Source organism: Astatotilapia calliptera, chromosome 17, assembly GCF_900246225.1.
Source record: "Astatotilapia calliptera chromosome 17, fAstCal1.2, whole genome shotgun sequence".
Taxonomy (NCBI): Eukaryota; Metazoa; Chordata; class Actinopteri; order Cichliformes; family Cichlidae; genus Astatotilapia; species Astatotilapia calliptera.
In genome coordinates this window covers 22,088,561-22,108,467 of record NC_039318.1, presented here as the reverse complement: position 1 = coordinate 22,108,467, position 19,907 = coordinate 22,088,561, and the positions used below count along the sequence as shown (strand labels likewise).

At 40.8% G+C, this 19,907-nt stretch overlaps 3 protein-coding genes across 3 annotated transcripts; 1 reads left to right on the top strand and 2 right to left on the bottom strand.

Moving 5' to 3' along the window:
* The first annotated feature begins 115 nt into the window (after window positions 1-115).
* Window positions 116-8,171, top strand: LOC113008957 (tetraspanin-9). The gene is made up of 9 exons (XM_026146936.1): window positions 116-258; window positions 4,690-4,731; window positions 5,181-5,260; window positions 5,358-5,549; window positions 5,624-5,698; window positions 5,797-5,898; window positions 5,991-6,122; window positions 7,118-7,201; window positions 7,892-8,171. Exons 3-9 carry the CDS (start codon window positions 5,198-5,200, stop codon window positions 7,961-7,963), a joined length of 720 nt encoding a protein of 239 aa, XP_026002721.1. The 5' UTR covers window positions 116-258; window positions 4,690-4,731; window positions 5,181-5,197; the 3' UTR covers window positions 7,964-8,171.
* Window positions 8,172-9,250: 1,079 nt separating this feature from the next.
* Window positions 9,251-13,985, bottom strand: amdhd1 (amidohydrolase domain containing 1). Its single transcript, XM_026148040.1, has 9 exons — window positions 13,744-13,985; window positions 12,379-12,485; window positions 11,967-12,031; window positions 11,610-11,887; window positions 11,314-11,539; window positions 10,558-10,682; window positions 10,344-10,437; window positions 9,871-10,031; window positions 9,251-9,448 (listed from the first exon to the last, which is right to left on the bottom strand). Exons 1-9 carry the CDS (start codon window positions 13,878-13,880, stop codon window positions 9,343-9,345), a joined length of 1,299 nt encoding a protein of 432 aa, XP_026003825.1. The 5' UTR covers window positions 13,881-13,985; the 3' UTR covers window positions 9,251-9,342.
* Window positions 13,986-14,077: 92 nt separating this feature from the next.
* On the bottom strand, window positions 14,078-17,105 carry snrpf (small nuclear ribonucleoprotein polypeptide F). The gene is made up of 4 exons (XM_026148042.1): window positions 16,962-17,105; window positions 16,220-16,345; window positions 14,447-14,511; window positions 14,078-14,300 (listed from the first exon to the last, which is right to left on the bottom strand). Exons 1-4 carry the CDS (start codon window positions 16,962-16,964, stop codon window positions 14,234-14,236), a joined length of 261 nt encoding a protein of 86 aa, XP_026003827.1. The 5' UTR covers window positions 16,965-17,105; the 3' UTR covers window positions 14,078-14,233.
* Window positions 17,106-19,907: the final 2,802 nt, after the last annotated feature.

Genomic DNA, 19,907 nt, shown 5'->3' with positions numbered 1-19,907 from the left:
TATCCAGCCGGGGTCTTTGACCGGCTCACTGTCTTCCCTTCCCCCGAAAGTCACGCCTCCAGTCCTCCAGTTCTGTGCTCCGCCTTTCTCCCTAGAAAACGTCCTCCTCCTCCTCCAGCCATAGAGGAAACTTCCGAGCGGACTTCGTAGCTTCCAACTGCGGGATTTGTACGTTAAAAGCCGCTGATGCTGTGAGGCAGAGCACCATGCGGACCTCCAGAAGTTAGCGGGGAGATGAGCGCAATTTCATTGACTGCGGTAAGAAAGTGATCCCCCATTTTTGTCCTCATCCTCCTCCTCTTCTTTTACCCGACATGGACATGGAAAGAATCACGGCCTGAGCCGCGGCGAAGTGGGCTAGCTTCGTGTAGGCAGACATTAGCATTTTTTCTTATCGCTAAAGTATAAAGTTGGTGAATTTAAAAATAACACCGGTACAGTTACGCTTACCCACCCCCCTCTCTTTTTTAAAAAAAAGCGCAAACTGTTGACCGCAAACTGAAGTTTGGGTGATGACGTCACCACGGGACGAGGATCCCACTATATGTCTAAAAAAACAAAAACAAAATGGCTTTTCTCAGTCAAACCACGTCGAGGCAGAGATTTATTGCACGCACTAGTTTTTAAATTTGGAAACTGCTGTATCGTTGGGCGATGTTTTGGGATAGTTTGTGATGATGTGAGCCAGAGGGCATGAAAAAATTCTGATTTAATATAATTGTGAAGCTTAAAAATGTATTTAATTACGTACTTTTGTAGTGCCCACGTCTGAAAGCCCCATTCAAAATGTGATTGTGTGGACTGTATATAAAAGATGGAAGATGTCATTATTTTCAAAGGCCAGAAGGGGGCGACTTCTCTGGTTGCAAAAAGACTTCCAGTTGTATGATGGGTTATGGGAAAGTGAACCTTGTCTCCCCTGATGGAGTGTAGGCAAATGCTTTTTTAATGACATTAATTAAAAATGCCATCAATTAATTATTAATTAATGGCATTTGTTAAACTAAGCAAAGTTAAAAATGTGCTCATGCTACCTTTAGTGAGGTCACAGTACAAGAGGTGAGTGTTTGACACCAATACTGATGATAAAAAGACCTCTATCCAGATCTGGATCAACTCCAAAAGTTAATCACTTGTAAGCTGATTCAAGTCTTACCTGTGTTCAAAAATAAATCAATAAAAAATAACTTTTTGATTTAATCTTGCTAACAAACAGAAAACTGTGTTACAGTGTTAACCACTGCTGAATGAATTTGAACTGTGTGAGACAGTACCATTAGTTTGTTGCAGGCTCACTATAGTGAACATATTATTTATCTGAGAGTATGACTCTCAGCATAGATGTAGTTATCCTGTTACAAATTAATAATAATGATAATAATGTAAGAAATATTAAGGAATTGCTCAGAGTAAATGTTTTTTAAATGTTATATTTTAATAATGGCATTCAGCCACATCGTAATATCTTGTTAACATAATTGGGAAAAAATAATGGGCTCTGGCATTCTACTTTCCATGTTCAGCAAGTCACTGATATTGTGTCTTTGTTCTTCTACCCATCTTTCCTTTTTATCTTAAAAGTCTCTAAATTTTTGTGGATATTAAAACACAATGCAGAAAAATCGTTGAAATGATTAACATCTAAATGCTGAATGTTGTTTGAAATATTTAATTGTTGTGTCTTATTTTGTATTGTAAAGCACTTTGTGATATTTGTTCTTGAAAAGAAAAGAACATACCTGGGACTCTCCACCATTTGGTCTTAGAACTTCTCGGATGAGAAGTGAAACATCTTCAGGAAACTTAAAGTCCTGTCGCTTTCTTTCCACGCTCCTTAGACTACCATGACTGCTTACTTTACTTACTTATTAGTCATTTTAAAATAACAGAAAGTTATTGTCTCTGGTTGATAGGTTTTTGTTATTGTTTTGCTACTGTGTTACTACAGTGTGTATGACGTTAAATGTTGTAGTAGAGAAACACACACGCACAAAAGTGATTAATTAAATTTAAAATTGTACTACCATTTCAGTTTGTTTAGATTCTTTGTCATATTTTATTCCCATAATTGTCGCATGCTTTGACCACATTTAAAAAACAACTGTTAAAAAAATCAAATTTTTGTCAAAAATGTTTATATATAAAATAATAATAATAATAAATACTTGACAGAAAATCTGAGTTTGTGTTGTTGTTCAGTAGGGCTGCCATGATTAGTTGACTGGTCACGTTTACGTCGACTATCAAAATCGTCGACGACTAATAGTCGACACGTCGTTTGAAGCTTTGTAAGATCCCAAAAGACGCAGGAATAAGTAGTAGGATTTAAGAGTGTAATAACGGATTGAAACAGAAGATGGCAGCACTGCATGTAGAAGGATGCCAGCTGCCATTAAATCCCGAAGAAGAAGAAGCAGCGTTCAGTATCGTAGCTGTGTCCAAATTCAGGAACCGCATCCTCCTGCCCGCATTTGTAGGCCGATTACGTTACAGCAACACGACGAAGACTGTCCAAATTCGAAGACTCCGACAAATGCGCCCTTCATTTCCCCAGATTTGAAGGATGGGTCGGGTGTATACTTCGTGGCCCAGCCTATCCCAGAATTCATAGCGCGGCCCTGCTCAGTTTCCAACAATGGTGGCAGCTAGTTAATTTTAATGTTACTCTTATTATTCTTTCTGGGTCACAAAATAAACGTTTAACATATTTTCAGGCAAGAATGTAGCTGTGTAAACCTCAAATATCTGCTCAGTTTATCAAGACACCACATATTTTCAAAAGTGCTCTGACGTTTTCTGAGACGTCTGTTACCCACTAGCTCGATAGCTAGCCGGGGGCAAGGCTCAGAGCCCGTGAGAACACCGGACTCCCGGAAAATTGTTTTCAAACCCACCGCCGTCTCTCGCTACTCACTTAGTCACTTAGATAACTTAAAAATGTTATTGTTTGGCTTTTTTCAGTACTTTATTTGTTCCTGAGTAAATCGGTTTGGCTGAGATTAAAGTTATAGTTTTTACACAGCTGAATAAACGTCAAGCAGACAGCTGATTATCAGAAGTGTGAGATGGTCGAGAATATACTCCGGTGTCCTGTTATATTTTAGATAGCAAGGAGCAGACGGCAATCTGCAAATTTCATTAAAATTTAATAAACTATCATCTTGTCTTCATTTTTAGTTAGCACATACCTTAAACACTTAAAGCTGTAAGCTAATGATAGTTATATAAGAGTAGATGCTGCTGGTGCAATAAGCTGTACGTTTTACGTCCAGTGGACGCATGATCTGATTAGTCGACTAATCGCAAAAATAATCGGTGACTAGTCGACTATCAAAATAATTGTTTGTGGCAGCCCTATTGTTCAGACAAAATACACATTTTTAAAGGTTTACCTGGATATTGGGATATTTGTAAAGTTAACATGTTTATAAATGAATTAATGAAATAATCAATAGCCATGTGTACTTAGTTATTAATTCAAAATTCAGTTTAGGCTTTTAACAATTCTATATATATTTAAAAGTATATTCAAGGTAAAATTATTATTTTGCTATAATTATTTTTTTTTTTAATGTGGATATTTTGTTCTGTGCTGTAAATACAAATACAAAAACAATCCATCTCTTTTCTCTTTTCCTCACATTTGGCTTAGTAAACTTTTCTAAAAATGCACAATTCTAACAAATTACATTTACAATTGAAGGAGATGCATTGTTAAAAAGACAAGTTTGTCTTCATAAAAGGTTCAATAATGTAAAATGCTTCCAAAAAACTAGGGTCTGTACTTGGAGGCTAAATTCTGTTTACCAACATTACTGATGATATCAATACGGCTAAAATTAGAGTGTGCAGTCTGTGTCTGCTGGTCCTTAAATGAATTCATTTCCTGTGAGTAATGTCTTTCCAGTTTTCTATTTTTAACTTTTGGTGGTGGGGAGACCGAGAAAGACACCACCTAAAACATAATGTGGAAAGTACTTGGACTTGGAGAAGTTGTATTATTAGTCAGTTATCTGTTAACCACACTTACGTCTTACTGAACTTTTTACAGTTTACAGGGTAAATGCACGTGCTTAAAAACATTTACAATATCTCAAATACAAATTTACAAGTAAGAGTAAAATCTATTACACTTTTTATGAATGGACCTCATGAAAAGTTCCATTAAATTTAAATTTACACTGCCTCTAAATTTAATATGGATCATTAATTTTGAATTGCTCAGTTTGTCATTTATAGTTTGACTAAAACAGTTTCAGGCTGTTTTGAATATTTCTAAAACGGTAAGAACAGGAATATAAGCTTATGTATAAATAAAGTTTTAGAAGCGAGCCATAGTTGGGATTTTTGAGTGTTCAGTCGTTTTTGTTATTTATGTGACCTTCTCGTCTTGAAGTTTTTATTTAAATAACAAAAGCAGAGGACAAATTCACCACTCCCACACTTTGGACAGGTGAAGGATGTGTGGAGCTGTCAGGTTAGATGCTACCAAACAAAACACGTTTAAAAATGTTCCTAAAGTCAACCACATACTTGTTTATTTGTTTTTGTTTTTTTTACCATACCCTTCATTTTAAAGTGACAACAGTTTGTTTGTGTGGTAAGTTCAGTATCAGTTAAAGTGGTATTAAAAACTTGTTTACACCTGTAGGCGCCGTGTTAATGCTCGTGTACGTTTGTGTTTCACAGGTAAACCACTAGAGCTTCTGCGTTCTCCTGCTTGTTCAAGTGGTGAGTTCATCTCCTCTTTGCTGTGTTGTGGTTGTACTTTGAGTCCCTGCAGAGGAAACTGTTTACAGTCAGTGTTGCATAATGTGCATCAAAGCAGACTGTGACTTGTGACTTGTGGCTTTTCTGTGCAAACAAGCAACACACAACAAGCGAATCATGTTTTGTTCCCTTAAAAATTCAAAACATTGCCACTGACTATGATGTAGGTGCAGCTCTACGTAATAAAAGTTCATTTTAGACCTAAATTAAGTAAATACTGGTGGTTGTATCTTTGCACAGACCAAAATAATTTAAGAAACTTTATCAGCGCACAGTGGGAACAGTGGTGCCCTAAAGGGGAATTTGGGTAGTATTCTTGAGATCAGTTTATTTCAAAGCTTTAGTAACTTTTTTTTAGACTGTTAATATAAATCTGCCATTAAAAAATCTTTATTTATTTATTTATTCAGTGCCCGTTGGTTCAGTCATGGCTCGCGGCTGCATCTGCTGTGTGAAGTACATGCTCTTCCTCTTTAACCTGCTCTTCTGGGTAATTTTTCCACACACACTGACTCGGCAGTAAGAGATTAAAGCAATTTATCGTCACCGAATCAGCAGGAAGTGTCTGAGTTTCCTGTGTGTTTCAGCTGGGAGGCTGTGGATTGCTGGGTGTCGGCGTATGGCTCTCGGTTTCTCAGGGCAGCTTCGCCACTCTCTCTCCCTCCTTCCCCTCGCTCTCCGCTGCCAACCTCATCATCACCCTCGGCACCGTAGTCATGGTGACGGGTTTCCTGGGCTGCCTGGGTGCCATCAAGGAGAACAAGTGCCTCCTGCTGAGTGTGAGTGTATTACCGTATTTAGTATAAATGAACTTTTGTTCATCTTATGTTGACACTTTTCTTCTTTTATTCAGTTCTTCATCGTTCTCCTGATCATCCTATTGGCTGAACTTATCCTCCTCATCCTGTTCTTTGTCTACACCGACAAGGTAAGACTGCAAAACGCTAGCAATCATGCTCACTCCCAGGCTGCAGATGAGTGTGCCTTCATATCCCATGATCCACCTCTCTGGTTCTGTGTGAACAGGTGAGTGAAAATGCCCGTCAGGACCTGAAAGAAGGGCTGGTGCTGTACAACACGGACAACAACGCCGGCCTGAGGGATGCTTGGAACACGATACAGGGAGAGGTGAGCAGATGCATTAAAGGCAACTCTTTAATCCAGCTGCTTGTTGAGTGAATGATGCACTGTCATTTCCTCCCTTCCTGCTTGTTTACTAGTGGAAGTGCTGCGGCGTGACGAACCACCGCGACTGGCACACGGCGTTCCATGATGACGTGGTTCCTGACCGCTGCTGCCAGCAGGTTTACCCGGACTGTGGACGCAACACCTCCAATGTGTTCTGGACACGGGTCGGTGAAGTTATCAATCTGCTGATTGTTTTATTCCTTCTGTTGTCAACAAGGCCCAATAAATTTAACCACTTAAGCCCCACGCCCCCGATACCGGGGGCAAAAAGGAGGAGATCACATTTAATCGGTTATAACACAGGGTCAGAAACATAAATCCCGACATGTGTGGTATCCACAGAAACCTCTGAATCTCAGTTAAAATCTCATATAAACCATTTCTACAACCACCAAACACAACGAAAACAAACCATGATTAAACAAGCAGTTACGTAAATGCACACAAGTCCGTTAAACAAACAAAACCGCACCAGAAATTCTTCAGACTTCATGTAACCGGCTAAAGAAAGGCTGAAGCTATCACCAATTCCAAACACCAAGTTTCACCACACTTTGACCAAAATTCACTGAATGAGCCGCAAAAGAAGACCACAAAAACACATAGTGGCGCAAATGCACCAAGACAGAAATTGACTTACTGTCCCGATTTTTGCCGGTAGCACGTGATTATCAGCAGTTACCACGCCTAACTAGCTGCATCAGAGCCACGTTCAACAATTTCCATTTTAGACCCACCTACAGACACGTGACTGGACAGAGGCCACATGCAGTAAATTTGGGCCCACGTGGGTTTTGCCCTTGCAACTTCTGATTGGTTGAAGTGACATGAACATGGCACAGTTACTGTGATCCTATTGGCTCAAACGATTAAAAAGAGGTCTCTGGTTTAAAGTGAGCTGCACAACCACGACTCATATAGTTAATGAGTTGGTGTTACAGTTCTTTTCCTGTTTTCCTGTTATTTCTTTACCTCGAACTTAATCCCAAACTGTTTTTGTTTTATTTGAATTTAAAGAAGCATTAGGTTGTGTTTGAATGTGTCAGAAACAACAACAGATGTTAGTAACCATGAACAAAAGGAGAAAAGAGTGAACTCAGTGTAAAACGTTTTTGTGACCAGATGTCTCCTGATGATCTGGTTTCCTTCGTCTTTTCAGGGCTGTTATGAGAAGGTTGAGGAGTGGCTGGACGACAACAAGCACCTTCTGGGGACTATTGCGATGTGTGTGTTGGTCATACAGGTGAGCAGCACTTTATTCACATCCAGACTTTAAATACTCACAGGGTCTGTGCAGTGAAGCAAGTTCAACATATCCAGGATGTAGTTTCCTTAACTTTCTCAGGGTTACAGAATCACAAAAAACTAAATGAAAATTCATTTAAGACATTTTACTGCCAATTAAGGCCATGTGCCTTTAAAGACTTTGTTAGGGACCCTTTCCCTAACAGCTGTGAGATACCACCCCAGGCTACCTGGAGGTTCTGTCTAAGGCTACTGGGGTTGGCAGGTTGCTGCTGAGTGTTAATATGGCACATTACAGCAAGTCTTCATGGGCTGTATTGACAAGAGTAAAACGAGGCAAAAGTTTAGGGCGGTTTCAGTATATTAACGCTCAAAGAACAACAGGAAATAAACTTCCCCTGGGGATCTATTTTCTTACTCATGAGAGGAAAAACAAAAACTTCAGACTGTCCCATAACCCTAGAGACCATCTTATTATCTTCCAGGAATTGTGATACAATTTTCCAGGGAACTGATCGGCCAAAAAGCCTTGATTTGATCATGTAGATCTCTTATCAGACTCCAGAAACGGTTTAGGGCTGGTTATGCTGGTTAAGAAGGGAACCACCTTCTAAAGTTAACTCGCTAAGCACTAAATCCTGCCTCATAACACAGCTCTTTATTAACTTTAGTGTTTTTCTGTTTCCAGCTGCTCGGCATGGCTTTCTCCATGACACTTTACCAGCAGATCCACCGGGCAGGGAAGAAGTACGAAGCCTGAGGGGATTAATGGAGGTGTTTCACACAGCTGAGCTTTGGGTACATAAAATATATCATCGTTAGAGTTTTTAAAAAGCCAGTTTTTATGTGTACCACTACAACCGTATATCTTTTTTCCATCTCTGCACCCATTTATTGTTGTGAATAGCATTTAAATTAGGGGTTTTTTTTGTTTTTTTATAGTTAGCTTTTATAAAAATCACAATATATTGTGTTTTTTTAATGTAAAGTAATAACACGAGAAAAATCAGAACAGAAAAGACTGGGAATGAATTATCAAGTCGTTGAAAGCCACGCGTGTGAGAAAAATACTTAGATAAGGCGAGCGTTGTGTACTAACATGTTCAATAAAGATAAAGAGCACTCTACAGAAATGCGGTTTGAAGAGATTTTTTTGTTCCAGGTGATGATTACTGAGATTTTCTTTTGTTGCTGCAATCCTCTGATAAAAGCAGAGAGAGTTTCATGCCTCTGCAGGCTTCACAGAGGTCAGATCAGGTAATTCAGTGAACTGATTGATCACCTGAGAGGGAAAGCTCTCTCTCTCCTGACTCAGCTTTTCTAACAGCAGTGATCTGATCTAGGTCATGAACCTTTGCCCACTTTCAGTGGCTCTCTGTGACTTTGATTTAAAAAATAAATCAAGACTAAACAATGGTTATTAACATGAGATTTCAGATTGTTTGAGGCCTCTGTTAACAGACCCAGACCGATGGCACTGTTGGTCTAAAGGGCGAAAATACTACTGTTGTCTGAAATGGTAAAATGGTAAATGGCCTGTATTTGTATAGCGCTTTACACATCCAGTCATCCACCCATTCACACACTGGTGATGGCAAGCTACATTATAGCCACAGCCACCCTGGGGCGCACTGACAGAGGCGAGGCTGCCGGACACTGGCGCCACCGGGCCCTCTGACCACCACCAGTAGGCAACGGGTGAAGTGTCTTGCCCAAGGACACAACAACTGAGACTGTCCAAGCCGGGCTCGAACCGGCAATCTTCCGATTACCGTACAAGGCGAACTCCCAACTCTTGAGCCACGATCGCCCACAATCGTCTGATGACAAAGGAAGAGGAGAGGGGGACGGCATATTAGGAGGCAGTGAGAGAAGGAGAGGTAGGAGTGGAAGGATTTTAAATGTAGGGACTGTGACTGATAAAAGGAGAGAGCTGTTTGATATGACATGGCTTCATGCTTGGACAGAGCACTACATGAACATAGATAAACATCTGGACCGAAGCCTCCCAGTGCTTATTGGGCTGACAGGTGTGACCACACTGACATAAGAGACTAAAACTTTATTTTAGTTAGCTCCTTAAGCACACATTTAAATTTTTAGATAGTTTTACTTCACTCTGTTAATCTAGTTCCACAGTTACAAGTCCAGGATTTTGTTGTTATCATAGACGACGTCCCCTTTGATGATGACATACCGGATGAGCTCCTGATGTCCTCCCAGCTGGTAAATCAGGTGCTCCCACCTGCAGAATGACACAGAAGACAGCCTCTGTTATTTTTATTTCTTATTTCTAATGTAAAGCTGATACAATATTAGATTTTCAATGTAGGAAGAGGTCAGAAGTATCAGAAAAACACCAAATCTAAACATCTGCACACCAAAGTTTCTGCCTCTGATTAGGAATCACTAAAACTGCACAATTAATAAAGCTACCTGGTAAAATAATGGTTCAAATTATGAAACCATGCATTAATACAACATTACAGTTAAAGGCAGCACTAAACTGCAAGCAGTGAGTGACTGAGTGCAACACACAGAGTAAATAATTGCACTATTTCCACAATAGAAACACAGCTGTTTCTTTAAATTTTACCTTAACTTTTTTAAGCTCCATAAAAACATGAAATTGGTCTTTGAAGTGTTCTCTGCTGTGGGTGGGCTTACCGTGTGGCGTTGAGGAGCAGCAGGTCTCCGTGCTTGTTGACCTCCAGCGATCCATGTGTGTGGGAGCGCCCGAGGGCGTAGGCCGCGTTGATGGTGGCGGCGGCCAAAGCCTCTGGCATGGACATCCTCATGTTAACACAGGCCAGATGCATCACTATCGGCTGAGGGAGAGAAAAAGAACAGAGGGGGATGTAAGCAGAGGGGAGCCTGCAGTTCCTCTATTGGCCACTTGAGGCAGACTCTTGAAGTGAATCAACCCCTCCAGACTTCCATGTTAAAATGTCCAACTTTACATGCCTACAGCAGCAGTTTGCACCTCAGTGGAAGCTAATAACTTATCATTCTTGCTTAAGGAAAAACGGAAACATAATGTTTAGGCTTCATGGGTAATGTCACAGTACTTACATCCATCTTTTATATACAGCGTGTGGCTGTGACAGAGACAAAGGAGGAGTCAGACATCCTGCACTCACCATAGAGCAGCAGTAGGCATTGGGGTTGAAGTCGCTGCCGAGGGCCACGATCACTCCGGCGTCCAGCATGTCTCTGGCCCGAGGCTGGGGCAACCTAAACATCAATAAATGTATTACTCGAAAACTCTCGGTTAAAGTGTGTGTGTGTGTGTGTGTGTGTGTGTGTGTGTGTGTGTGTGTGTGTGTGTGTGTGTGTGTGTGTGTGTTACAGTACCGCAGAATGTAAGCTGTAGTCGGCAGGAGGACCGCGGCAGTTTTTGCTTTGGCCATGGCAGCAATTCCTGCATCTGTCACCTCCTCCAGGTGACTGATGGCTAAGGCTCCAAGCTCCGCCCCCATCTGAAATAAATGCACACTCTGTTTAACAAGACAGGACCTCAGATGATTATTAATAAACAATTAAACTGTTAGGTTTCAGATAAATATCCAAAGGTCTCCGTGCAGCTCATCTGCATTTGGCCCCGGATCATCAATTATATTTTATGCGCCTTTAGTGTCTTTTTTTTTGTCGATAGTGACATTTCCCTCGCCTTCCTGACCATGTTTTTGGATGTGTTAGACTGTATTACTCTGAAAGTCAAAGATTATCAGCAGCTGAAATAACATATATTCTGTACACCCATATGTTCTTAGAAAAAAAACATATGGGTGTATGGAAACTGTTTAATAAGGCCACAAAACTCACATGACTCTGTGAACATTTGTTTTCTCAATCCATCTGTACGGGGATCTGGAGACTATCCAGATGCAGAAGAGCGTAGGTCTGGTAGTAAAGATGGTAATGAAGCATGCTAGTTTTCATCACAAAGGTGGAAACTAGCTGATATTTTTCTTTGGAGTTGGTGTAAACTAAAATAATATGAGTACTGTTGATCCGGTGAGCAGAAACTGAAGGTTATGATGTGGTTCAGAGGTGAATATTCATCTTTAGGCTGTAGCTTACAGTGTATACATAAGCTTCGGCAGATACCTGAGCAGAGTTCATGGGATGAAGCTCATCTCCATGGAAATTGATGTTGAGGCCCATTTGTTTGCCTGCCTGCAGGATGGAGCGGCTCGAGCTGAGGTCAAACACTCCCTGCTCACAAAACACGTCGATGTTGTCGACTCTGAGAGTCCCAGCAGACATCCTTTCCTTCAGCCGAGGCAGCTGAACTCTCAGAATGTCCTCTGTAGCTTCTGCCACTGTTTTCCCTCTGAAGGAGGAGGAAGACGTGGAGGAGGAGGAGGAGATATGGAATATAAGGCAAAAATAGTTATACTTACTTGGGCACTGCGTGAGCTCCGCAGTAGGTGGCAGAGATGTTTATAGGTAGGGAGCGCCGGGCCTCCTCGATCACTTCCAGCATTTTCAGCTCGGTCTGCAACTCCAGGCCGTAACCGCTCTTACACTCCACCAGGGTGGTGCCCGCTCGCTGCATCCGCATCAACCTGCTGCGGAGGGTCGCCAGGAGGTCCGAGGCGGGGGCGGCTCGAGTGTGCTCCACCGTGAAGTGGATGCCTCCACCTGCTCGGTGCACGTCCATATAGGTGGCACCTGCCAGCTGCAGATGGAGCGCCGAGCATGTCATCAACAGTTCAGATGCTCAGTGAAGCGAAGTGAAGTTAAGCAGAATAATTTACCTTCATTGCAAATTCATGCACCCGGTCCCCAGCCCAGACTGGATGAGTGTGAGCATCAACCAAGCCTGAAACAAGAAGTTTGCAGCAGTTAATCACTGCGAGAAGAGGCAGAAGTAAAAGGTCAAACATTAAAAGTACTTTGGACTTCGGCTCCTTCCTGATTTCTTAGTTTTTTTGCATATTTTTCACAAGCTTGATATCAAACAAATCATTTAAATTTAGCATCTTTAGTCTGTAAATTTGATGATGATAATGGGAGAAAACAGAAAACAAACAAAACAAATGTCTGGGAGTCTTTTGTTAGAACATCAAGTATTTTTTTACATTATACTAAGGCAAGAAATTCTCAACAATTCACACGTCTGACTGCTTATATTTAAGCCAACAGAACTGATACAGAGCTGATGCTCACCTGGCAGGACGCACATTCCTGCAGCATCGATCACTTTGTCAAACAAAGCTTCTGCATACTGAGCTCTGATGGTTTCTGCAGGCCCTACAGCTTTAATCAGCCCGTCACTGTGAGGGAAAACCACACATTCATCCAGTGACGTTGTTCTCTGACATGTCATGAGTCTGTAGAGCCTGTAGGGGGCGCTCCAGTGTGTATCATTGGTCGTCAGGTTAAGAAATCACTTTTCAAATAACCTGAAACTGGTGCCCAAAAGCACAGCACAGCTCCTAACAAGCTCTGCTCACTTCTGTAGCTACATGAGATATTTTCCATCTTTCTGGTGAAATCTGAGAGACTCTAATAAAGCTTCTTAACCTTCAACAGAGGTTATTTATGACTCCTGTCATATTTATTCATGTGCCCTGTGTAATTTTCAAGCATTTCCCAATGTATTTGTCAACCTCCAAAACAGATCTGTTTTTTTAAACAGAACCATTGATTCTATTGTAGTTTTTCACTTTTTTTTTTGCTATATTTTGATGTTTGCCATTGTAATATAGCTAACAGATCTACAGTGGCGTCTTGGATGACCTCTTTTGCATTAAAATGACTGAAAGTAATAAGCTACATTAGAACATTTGAGAGCATCTGTGATAGACAGTAGAGATATAAATACAAATAGAACCATTTTTTTTAAAGCCTTTAACATTACATGGGGATGCTCATCATTTCAGTCACTAAAGCAGCTTGGTCTGTGAATTAGAGATATATTAGAAAATAACAATAAGAAGTAGTGTATAAATAAAATACCAAACCTGTCTAATTGTAGGGGAACATGGTAGAAGAGGCTCTGAATCAAACGTTTAAGAGACTTTAAAATTTTGCATTTGTGCAGCTACATGTGCAATAAAAACCTATCACCAGTTTAGTCATCTTTAAAATCTACTGTCTTTATTTTACTTAACAGGACAGTAAACATTTGACAGTCAAAACCTAATCTTTTACTCAATAATCCCTGTAGCCTTCTTTTGCCATCACATGGTGTAAAGCAAAAGGTGTCAAAGGGAAAAGTGCAGCTTCAACAGCAGGTCCTAATTTTCCTCATTTATTCAGTTTCCTGTCCGTTTGTGTGCTTTTGTAGAGCACAAAGCATGCACATGTATAGATTTTGGAACCCAAACATTCCCACTTTCTTTACAATTCAAAAATCTTGAGATTTTAACAAGCTTCTAACCTTGCATAGACTTCTTCTACTGTGTTTAAATCCTCACACCAGAAGCAGTAGTCACTTTTGACCCCCAACCCAGATGTTTGACATCTCCTTTATAAAGCTTAGAGATCTGAGAATGTGCCTATAAAATTCAGAATTTGTGACAAACTTACCTTCCTATTACAACGCTCCCATTTTCAATCACGCAGAGATTTTGCATCCCATCTTTGGTCAGGTACTTCTCAGAGTTTTTGCAGATCAAAACTAGCTGTTTGGCATTTTTAACCAGCAGTCTGTAAGGTCTGGACATTTTGACTCATCTGAAGTCAAACTTTAGGAGAGAGGGTGTTGAAGCCAACTCAGGAAACAGGCAAATATTTACCCAAGAGAGAAACAGCAGAGTTTAAAGTGCACAGAGGGGGGGTGGGGCTTACTGTACACCCCCCGCCAAAAAAAAATAAAAAAATAAAAAATCAGACGACACACAAACACACGTATTTTTTAAGAAAGGATACAATAATCACTTTATTGTGTCTGTATCACAACATAAAACTGGTCTCACATACAGTAGAAAAAAAAAAAAGATTCAAAGCTGCTTGAAAAATAACCCCAAACGTTCATTTGTTTCACACGGTGAAAGCACAAACACACATCAGCCCGGCATCACTCTCGCATCTCGCCGTCCTCTTCCTCCTCTTCTACACCTCTGATGTACAAAACATTATTGCACCTGTGGAGGTCGAGCACAGCATGAGAAAGCGTTTCCTTTCACCAGTCACTTAATTATTAACACAAGTTAGTCAAGTCTGACGACTTCAAACTGTTCAGACTCCCACTGATTTCTCTCTGTGGCGTTACAAAGTGTCATTCACATACCTGATGAGAACCTCACCGAGATGTCCGGCCAACGCTCCATCCACATACTCTTCTGTGTTTGCCAGCTGTAAAAAAAAAATAAAAATAAAACAAAGTTCAAAGGTCAGGTAAGATAATTGGTGGGGCAGAGAAGCCAAGACCTCCCTCGTCCCAGCCACCTCCTCCAGCTCATCCAGGGAAACACTGAGGTGTTCCCAGGCCAGCTGACAGATAAAATCTCTCCGGTGCTTCCTGGGTGTCCACCCAGAACACCTCACACAGGAGGTGACCTCCTCAACTGTCTCCTTTCAGTGTGGAGGTGTAGCGGCTCTACTGTGAGCCTCTAATAGCCAGCCATCCTTCGGAGAAAGCTCATTTCTACTGCTTGTATATCAAAATAACTAAAAAGAGCCTTAACAATACGATCAGGCCCAGACTAGCAAAGTTATGGCATTTTTCTACAAAAATCTTGTTGCTGCAGCTCCATCTGGTGGCAGATAGTTGAATAAATATTTAGGACACCAAATCACCAGCATTGGACTTAAAATATAATTTAATTAGATTTAATGACTTGTACATTCAGCACTGACTAGTGACAATGGCAATGATCAGTCGCCACAGTTGCACAAATTCATACTTAAAACAAGCGCTAAATAAACGAATAAAAAAAATGTAATCTGTTTTTACCTGATTTCACCAGGTAAAAACAGAGCCACTTTGGTGATACAGAAAACTCTGACTTTAAGTTTAGCATAGCCTAGCATGCCATTCTGTGGTGTAATTCTATAAATGTGAAGTTTTTAATGGGTAGAAACTGTTCATACTTCACAAATTATCAAGTATCAGGATGTTTTCCCTGAGCTGGATTATTGATGTTGTCCTAAGTATATTAATATGTGTGTATTTTCATCAGGGTGTATGTTTAGAACTACAAGTGAGGACAGTGTTGAGTTAACACAGGTCCCTTCTTCTGTGACTGTCTGGTCACTGGTGTACAGCCCAACACTGGAATGATGCTTCCTTGCAATGATGTCATTTTATCCTTCAACAGGAAAATACTACAGGTTCTTGTGTGACCCCATGAACACATTGCTCGAGTTTTAATAATAATAATAATAATAATAATAATAATAATAATAATAATAATAATGTATACTTGATCCCCACAGGGAAATTACTTTCTCTGTATTTAACCCATTCACTCAGTGAAGCAGTGGGCAGCCACTAATCAGGCGCCCATGGAGCAGTGTGTAGGGAAGGTACTTTGCTCAGGGTACCTCAGGGTAGCCGTTCAGTGGATTCGAATCCCAGACCTTCCGATCATGGGGTGACCATGCTATCTACTGAGCTATCCCTGCCCACAAAATAATTTTCTGTTGCTGGGTAATGCAGGGGAACTGTGTACTGACAGCTTGGAGGAGTTCTGTGTTGCATTAAGCAACAGTAAAAACAACCTTTCTAAGAGAAGAGCTTTGTTTGCTGCTACAAACACAGCGACAAAGAAGCAGAGGAGGCAAAGGTAACACATTACTCTGGGCTAACAGTTGTTTTTACTTGGATACAGAATAACACCAAGTTTAGAAAAATAAATCCAAGTCACCTTTCATGCTACAGCAGCTGCATTAATGCCAAACTAAATGAGCTTGTCAATGTTAAAAATCACATTAGCTGAAAACTGCTTTTATTTTGAAATCGAGTCTCAGTTTCTCTTACCGTAATACCTAGTCTATAAACAATGCATAATTTGACCGTAGAACAAATTTTAGGTAATTGAACAAGGCAAATGATCCACACCTGCATATTCATGTACCCGTCCACAGACACGAGGTAGCCCTTATATTCCATGCCCCACTTCAGCTTCACCATCACTGGTTTTCCTGTCAGGCCGTTCAGGAAGGGCTTCGGGTTCAGAGGTAAACTCTGGAGAAGCAGACCAATCAGAGATAAATACACACACATCAAATTCAGACACCAATGAAACAAACAGCTACAATTTAGCATCGTAATACCCGTACATGTCAAATCAAAACCATATGCAGTGACTTATTCTGATCTGTGATCTTATAATAGGTATCAGGTCTCTAAAAAGAGATCTTGCACGTTTCCTTTCAGTTTGCACAGTTTTCCAAAGACAAAGACGATTAAAAAATAAACCGTGAATTTTATAATTATCAAGTTATTATAAGTATTTAGCTTCAAAATATTTGTGTGGCAGTTAAATTAGACGTTTTCTGAATGAAGTTTGGTGCGACACTCTCCACAGATTCAAGCAGGAAGAAAATCGCCAATAAACAAACAGCCAATAAACAGGAAGCATTGAAACCAGCCTAATTATGTTTCCGTAGATAAACATAAAAAGTGAGGCTGCTTTCCGTGTGAGGATTCATTCATTATCTCTACAGTTATGAATGAGACGCTAGCCTCGCTTATGCTAACCAGCTAACAGGCTAGTCGCTATTCCCGCGCCCTTCTGAGTAAAAAATCCCCCAAAACATCCGGTGAAGCTAAAATGTAAAGTTTTCCGAGCTTTACTCACCATTTTAGCTCAAAGTAAATAAGCACTGTGCGTTTTAAGGTATACGTTTGGTATCCTTTCGTCACAATAACGTTGCACTTAACAGCAGCACACGCTTTGCCGCCGACCGGAAGTCCTGCACTTTGCTTCCTGAGGAGTCTGCGTGTTTTTACACACCGCGACCTAGCGGTCAGAGGTCTCACCACACCCAAACCGTATTATTTATTTATTTATTTATTTTATTGGTTATCATGAGCAGAACAGAAACATTTAAGACCATGAGAAACATGAGAAAAACAAACTGTGGTCAACCATCAAAGCAAGGGACAGCGCACAATTTAAAAAATCAACTCAGTTCAAATTAACAACTAAATGATTGAAAATTAAACATAACTCAGTGTTCCAACATGACAATGATCCCAAACACACATAAAAATGACAACTAAAGTTATTTTGCCTCATGATAATATACTTAAAAGTTAAGTTGTGATCTGATTACTGTTCAAAGCAAATAAAAGCATCACTGTCGGTGCCTCCACCTGCCCTCAGCTGAACTGAAGGCAGATGGATAATGACATATCCTGTAGGTGCAACACCTGCTCTACTTATGTCACTTTGACATGCCCCTCACTCACAAACTGCTCACTAGTTGAACCCTGTGGCCTCTTTGGGGGTGAAAAGTTAAATAACTGTAATAACCGAGTCAGCCGGCTGTAAGTCTGAGCAGCAATTTCACTCCAGGCAAAAACAGTCTGACGCGCTCACATTTTTTCTGCGCTGAAGCGTTGAACAGTTTCTGAAGTATCTGACAAGTTCAAACCTGATGCGATGAATGAAACTAACACCTGACTTCCTGCTGTTAGAGGCTGTGATTGTCCAGAAATTCCTCTGAAATTGCAGCAGAGCTTTATTTGCATATTTGAAATACTTGTGTCCTTACATCATTTTAGCCTATTAGCCGCCCTCTGTGTAATTAACCGACCCGTCAGTCAGTTTGTGTGTGTTTTATAGCATGAAGGAAATATGTGGCAGAGAGAGAATGAAAATGGCTAGAAATCCAAAAATTACTAGCAAAATATGTTAAAATAGGAAAGCTTGTCCATCCTGGTCACTCCTATAGCAAACTGTAACATTTTCAGCTTGGCCACCATTTCCAAACTGTACATTGTAGCATCTGTACTATCTTGTAAACCTTCCCTTTCACACTTGTTGCAATCCTTCTATCACAAATCACCCCTGACACCCGTCTCCACCCACTCCACCCTCCCTGGACTCTCTTCATTACCTCTTTTGTGCACTTGTCTGTTGATTTCGCTGGTTTAACTCAGGTATTTAGACTCATCTGCCTTCATTACCTCTGCTTTTTGCATCCTTACTGCAGAGAGATTTAAAATAATGACTTCAAAGCAGCAAAAGAGGTTCAAAACTGCTACAAAACATGAAAAATTAGTAAAAAGGGATGTGTTAACACTGCGTCAGGCTGGTGACCTGTCCAGGGTGTACCCTAACTCTTGCCCTATGGTTGCTGGGATAGGTTCCAGCCCCCTGTGATCATCATAAGGCTAAATGGAAGAGGATGGATGGATGGATAAAGGCATTCAAACTAGACTATAAAAGTTTTTGACGTGCCACAGAGATGGAAAAGTAGTATAAAACTACAAACTATCAAAAAGATAGTAAAATGTAGTAAAATGATAAGTAAAAGATGACTAACGTGAACACTGAGTGGGGGCTCAGTAAAGGGCTCACAGATGGAGGCGAGGGAGGAGGCAACACTAAAACACTTTGGCTTGTGTCTGAATACCTGCAGACACTAATGACACTCCTATAAGCTCCTCAGCAATTTAAACATTTATCAAAACTTCTTTTTTTTGGTTACAAATTTAGCTTTATTTAAATAAAATTGTCAAACCCTTAAATAATTTAAGTTATGATCTTCCTCCAGTGTAACCAACACATCCATTGCTCACTGGTGGCGCTGGTGGTGGAAAACAGACTAGAAAGACACACAACATGACTAGATTAAAAAATAACCTGAAACACATCCAGAAATACAACAAAAAGAGTGAAAGATGAGCACAAACTGAGAAAAACCAACACAAAGAGCTCCAAAACTGACCCAAAAACAACAATGGAGATGATAAAATGACTTTAAACAGAAACTGCCCTAAATAGATGTAAAGTGACCACAAAGAGCTTTAAGAAGACCACAGAGCATTATTGGAGACTTGTTCATTGACTTTTCTGCCCAAAAGCTGAGAAGATGAAAACATCTCTCTTGTCTTTATGGAGCTAAATCCTGGAAACTGTTTAAAACCGTGAGAAAAGAACAAAGTTTTCTCCTCCACAAAGAGCCAGGCTGGCGGTGACTGAACCAGGACAGGCAGAACAAAGTGAACAGGTGAGATAGTTTAACTTGGCTCACTGCTTATTGGACAAGGGTCAGGTGCTTAGAAAGCAGGTCACGGTCCGATTACACCGCAGACAGAGAAGCCAGAGCCGTGCTGGGTTCAGTCGAGCTTAAGCCAAATGGGCCTGAGAGGAAATCGGCGTTCTACCTCTGCTGAACACAGGGAGGCGCCCTGCAGCCTGCACGCTGTTGAAGCCACTCCTGCAGGCTGGAAGCTGGGGGCTTTCCCCTCTTCTTTTTATGGGCAGCGATGATGTGGAAAGCAGGATGAGTATTTAACTGGATCTTTCACTGGTTTTCTATGGACACTGGCGATGTCGTCTACAAAGGCTCGTGGTCGGCAGAGCAACCAGAGGGTGTAATTTGAAGTGCCTCAGCAGCTCACGCAGCTTCTGCATCCAAAGCCAATTAGTCAGAAATGTGGATGTGAGCACTCATGTGGTCCGTTCATCATCAGGGTCTATGTGGTCCCCTCAGGGGGTCCAAACCCTGTCAGGACCAGTGGTGGGCAATCATCAAACTCACTTCAAAGTGTCACAGCGTCAAACCAAAATCAG

Bases quoted from the DNA above. Each gene is read 5' to 3' on its own strand.
- LOC113008957 (XM_026146936.1), top strand. From the start codon at position 5,198: ATGGCTCGCGGCTGCATCTGCTGTGTGAAGTACATGCTCTTCCTCTTT. The intron at 5,899-5,990 runs GTGAGCAGATGC...CTTGTTTACTAG, and splicing joins GGAACACGATACAGGGAGAG to TGGAAGTGCTGCGGCGTGAC. The intron at 7,202-7,891 runs GTGAGCAGCACT...TTCTGTTTCCAG, and splicing joins TGTGTGTGTTGGTCATACAG to CTGCTCGGCATGGCTTTCTC.
- amdhd1 (XM_026148040.1), bottom strand. From the start codon at position 13,880: ATGTCCAGACCTTACAGACTGCTGGTTAAAAATGCCAAACAGCTAGTT. The intron at 11,540-11,609 runs GTAAGTATAACT...CTCCTCCTTCAG, and splicing joins GGAGCTCACGCAGTGCCCAA to AGGGAAAACAGTGGCAGAAG. The intron at 10,683-11,313 runs GTATCTGCCGAA...CATTTATTTCAG, and splicing joins ATCCCATGAACTCTGCTCAG to ATGGGGGCGGAGCTTGGAGC.
- snrpf (XM_026148042.1), bottom strand. The intron at 14,512-16,219 runs GTGTGGATCATT...TTTTTTTTACAG, and splicing joins ACGGGTACATGAATATGCAG to CTGGCAAACACAGAAGAGTA. The intron at 14,301-14,446 runs GTATGTGAATGA...CGACCTCCACAG, and splicing joins CTCGGTGAGGTTCTCATCAG to GTGCAATAATGTTTTGTACA.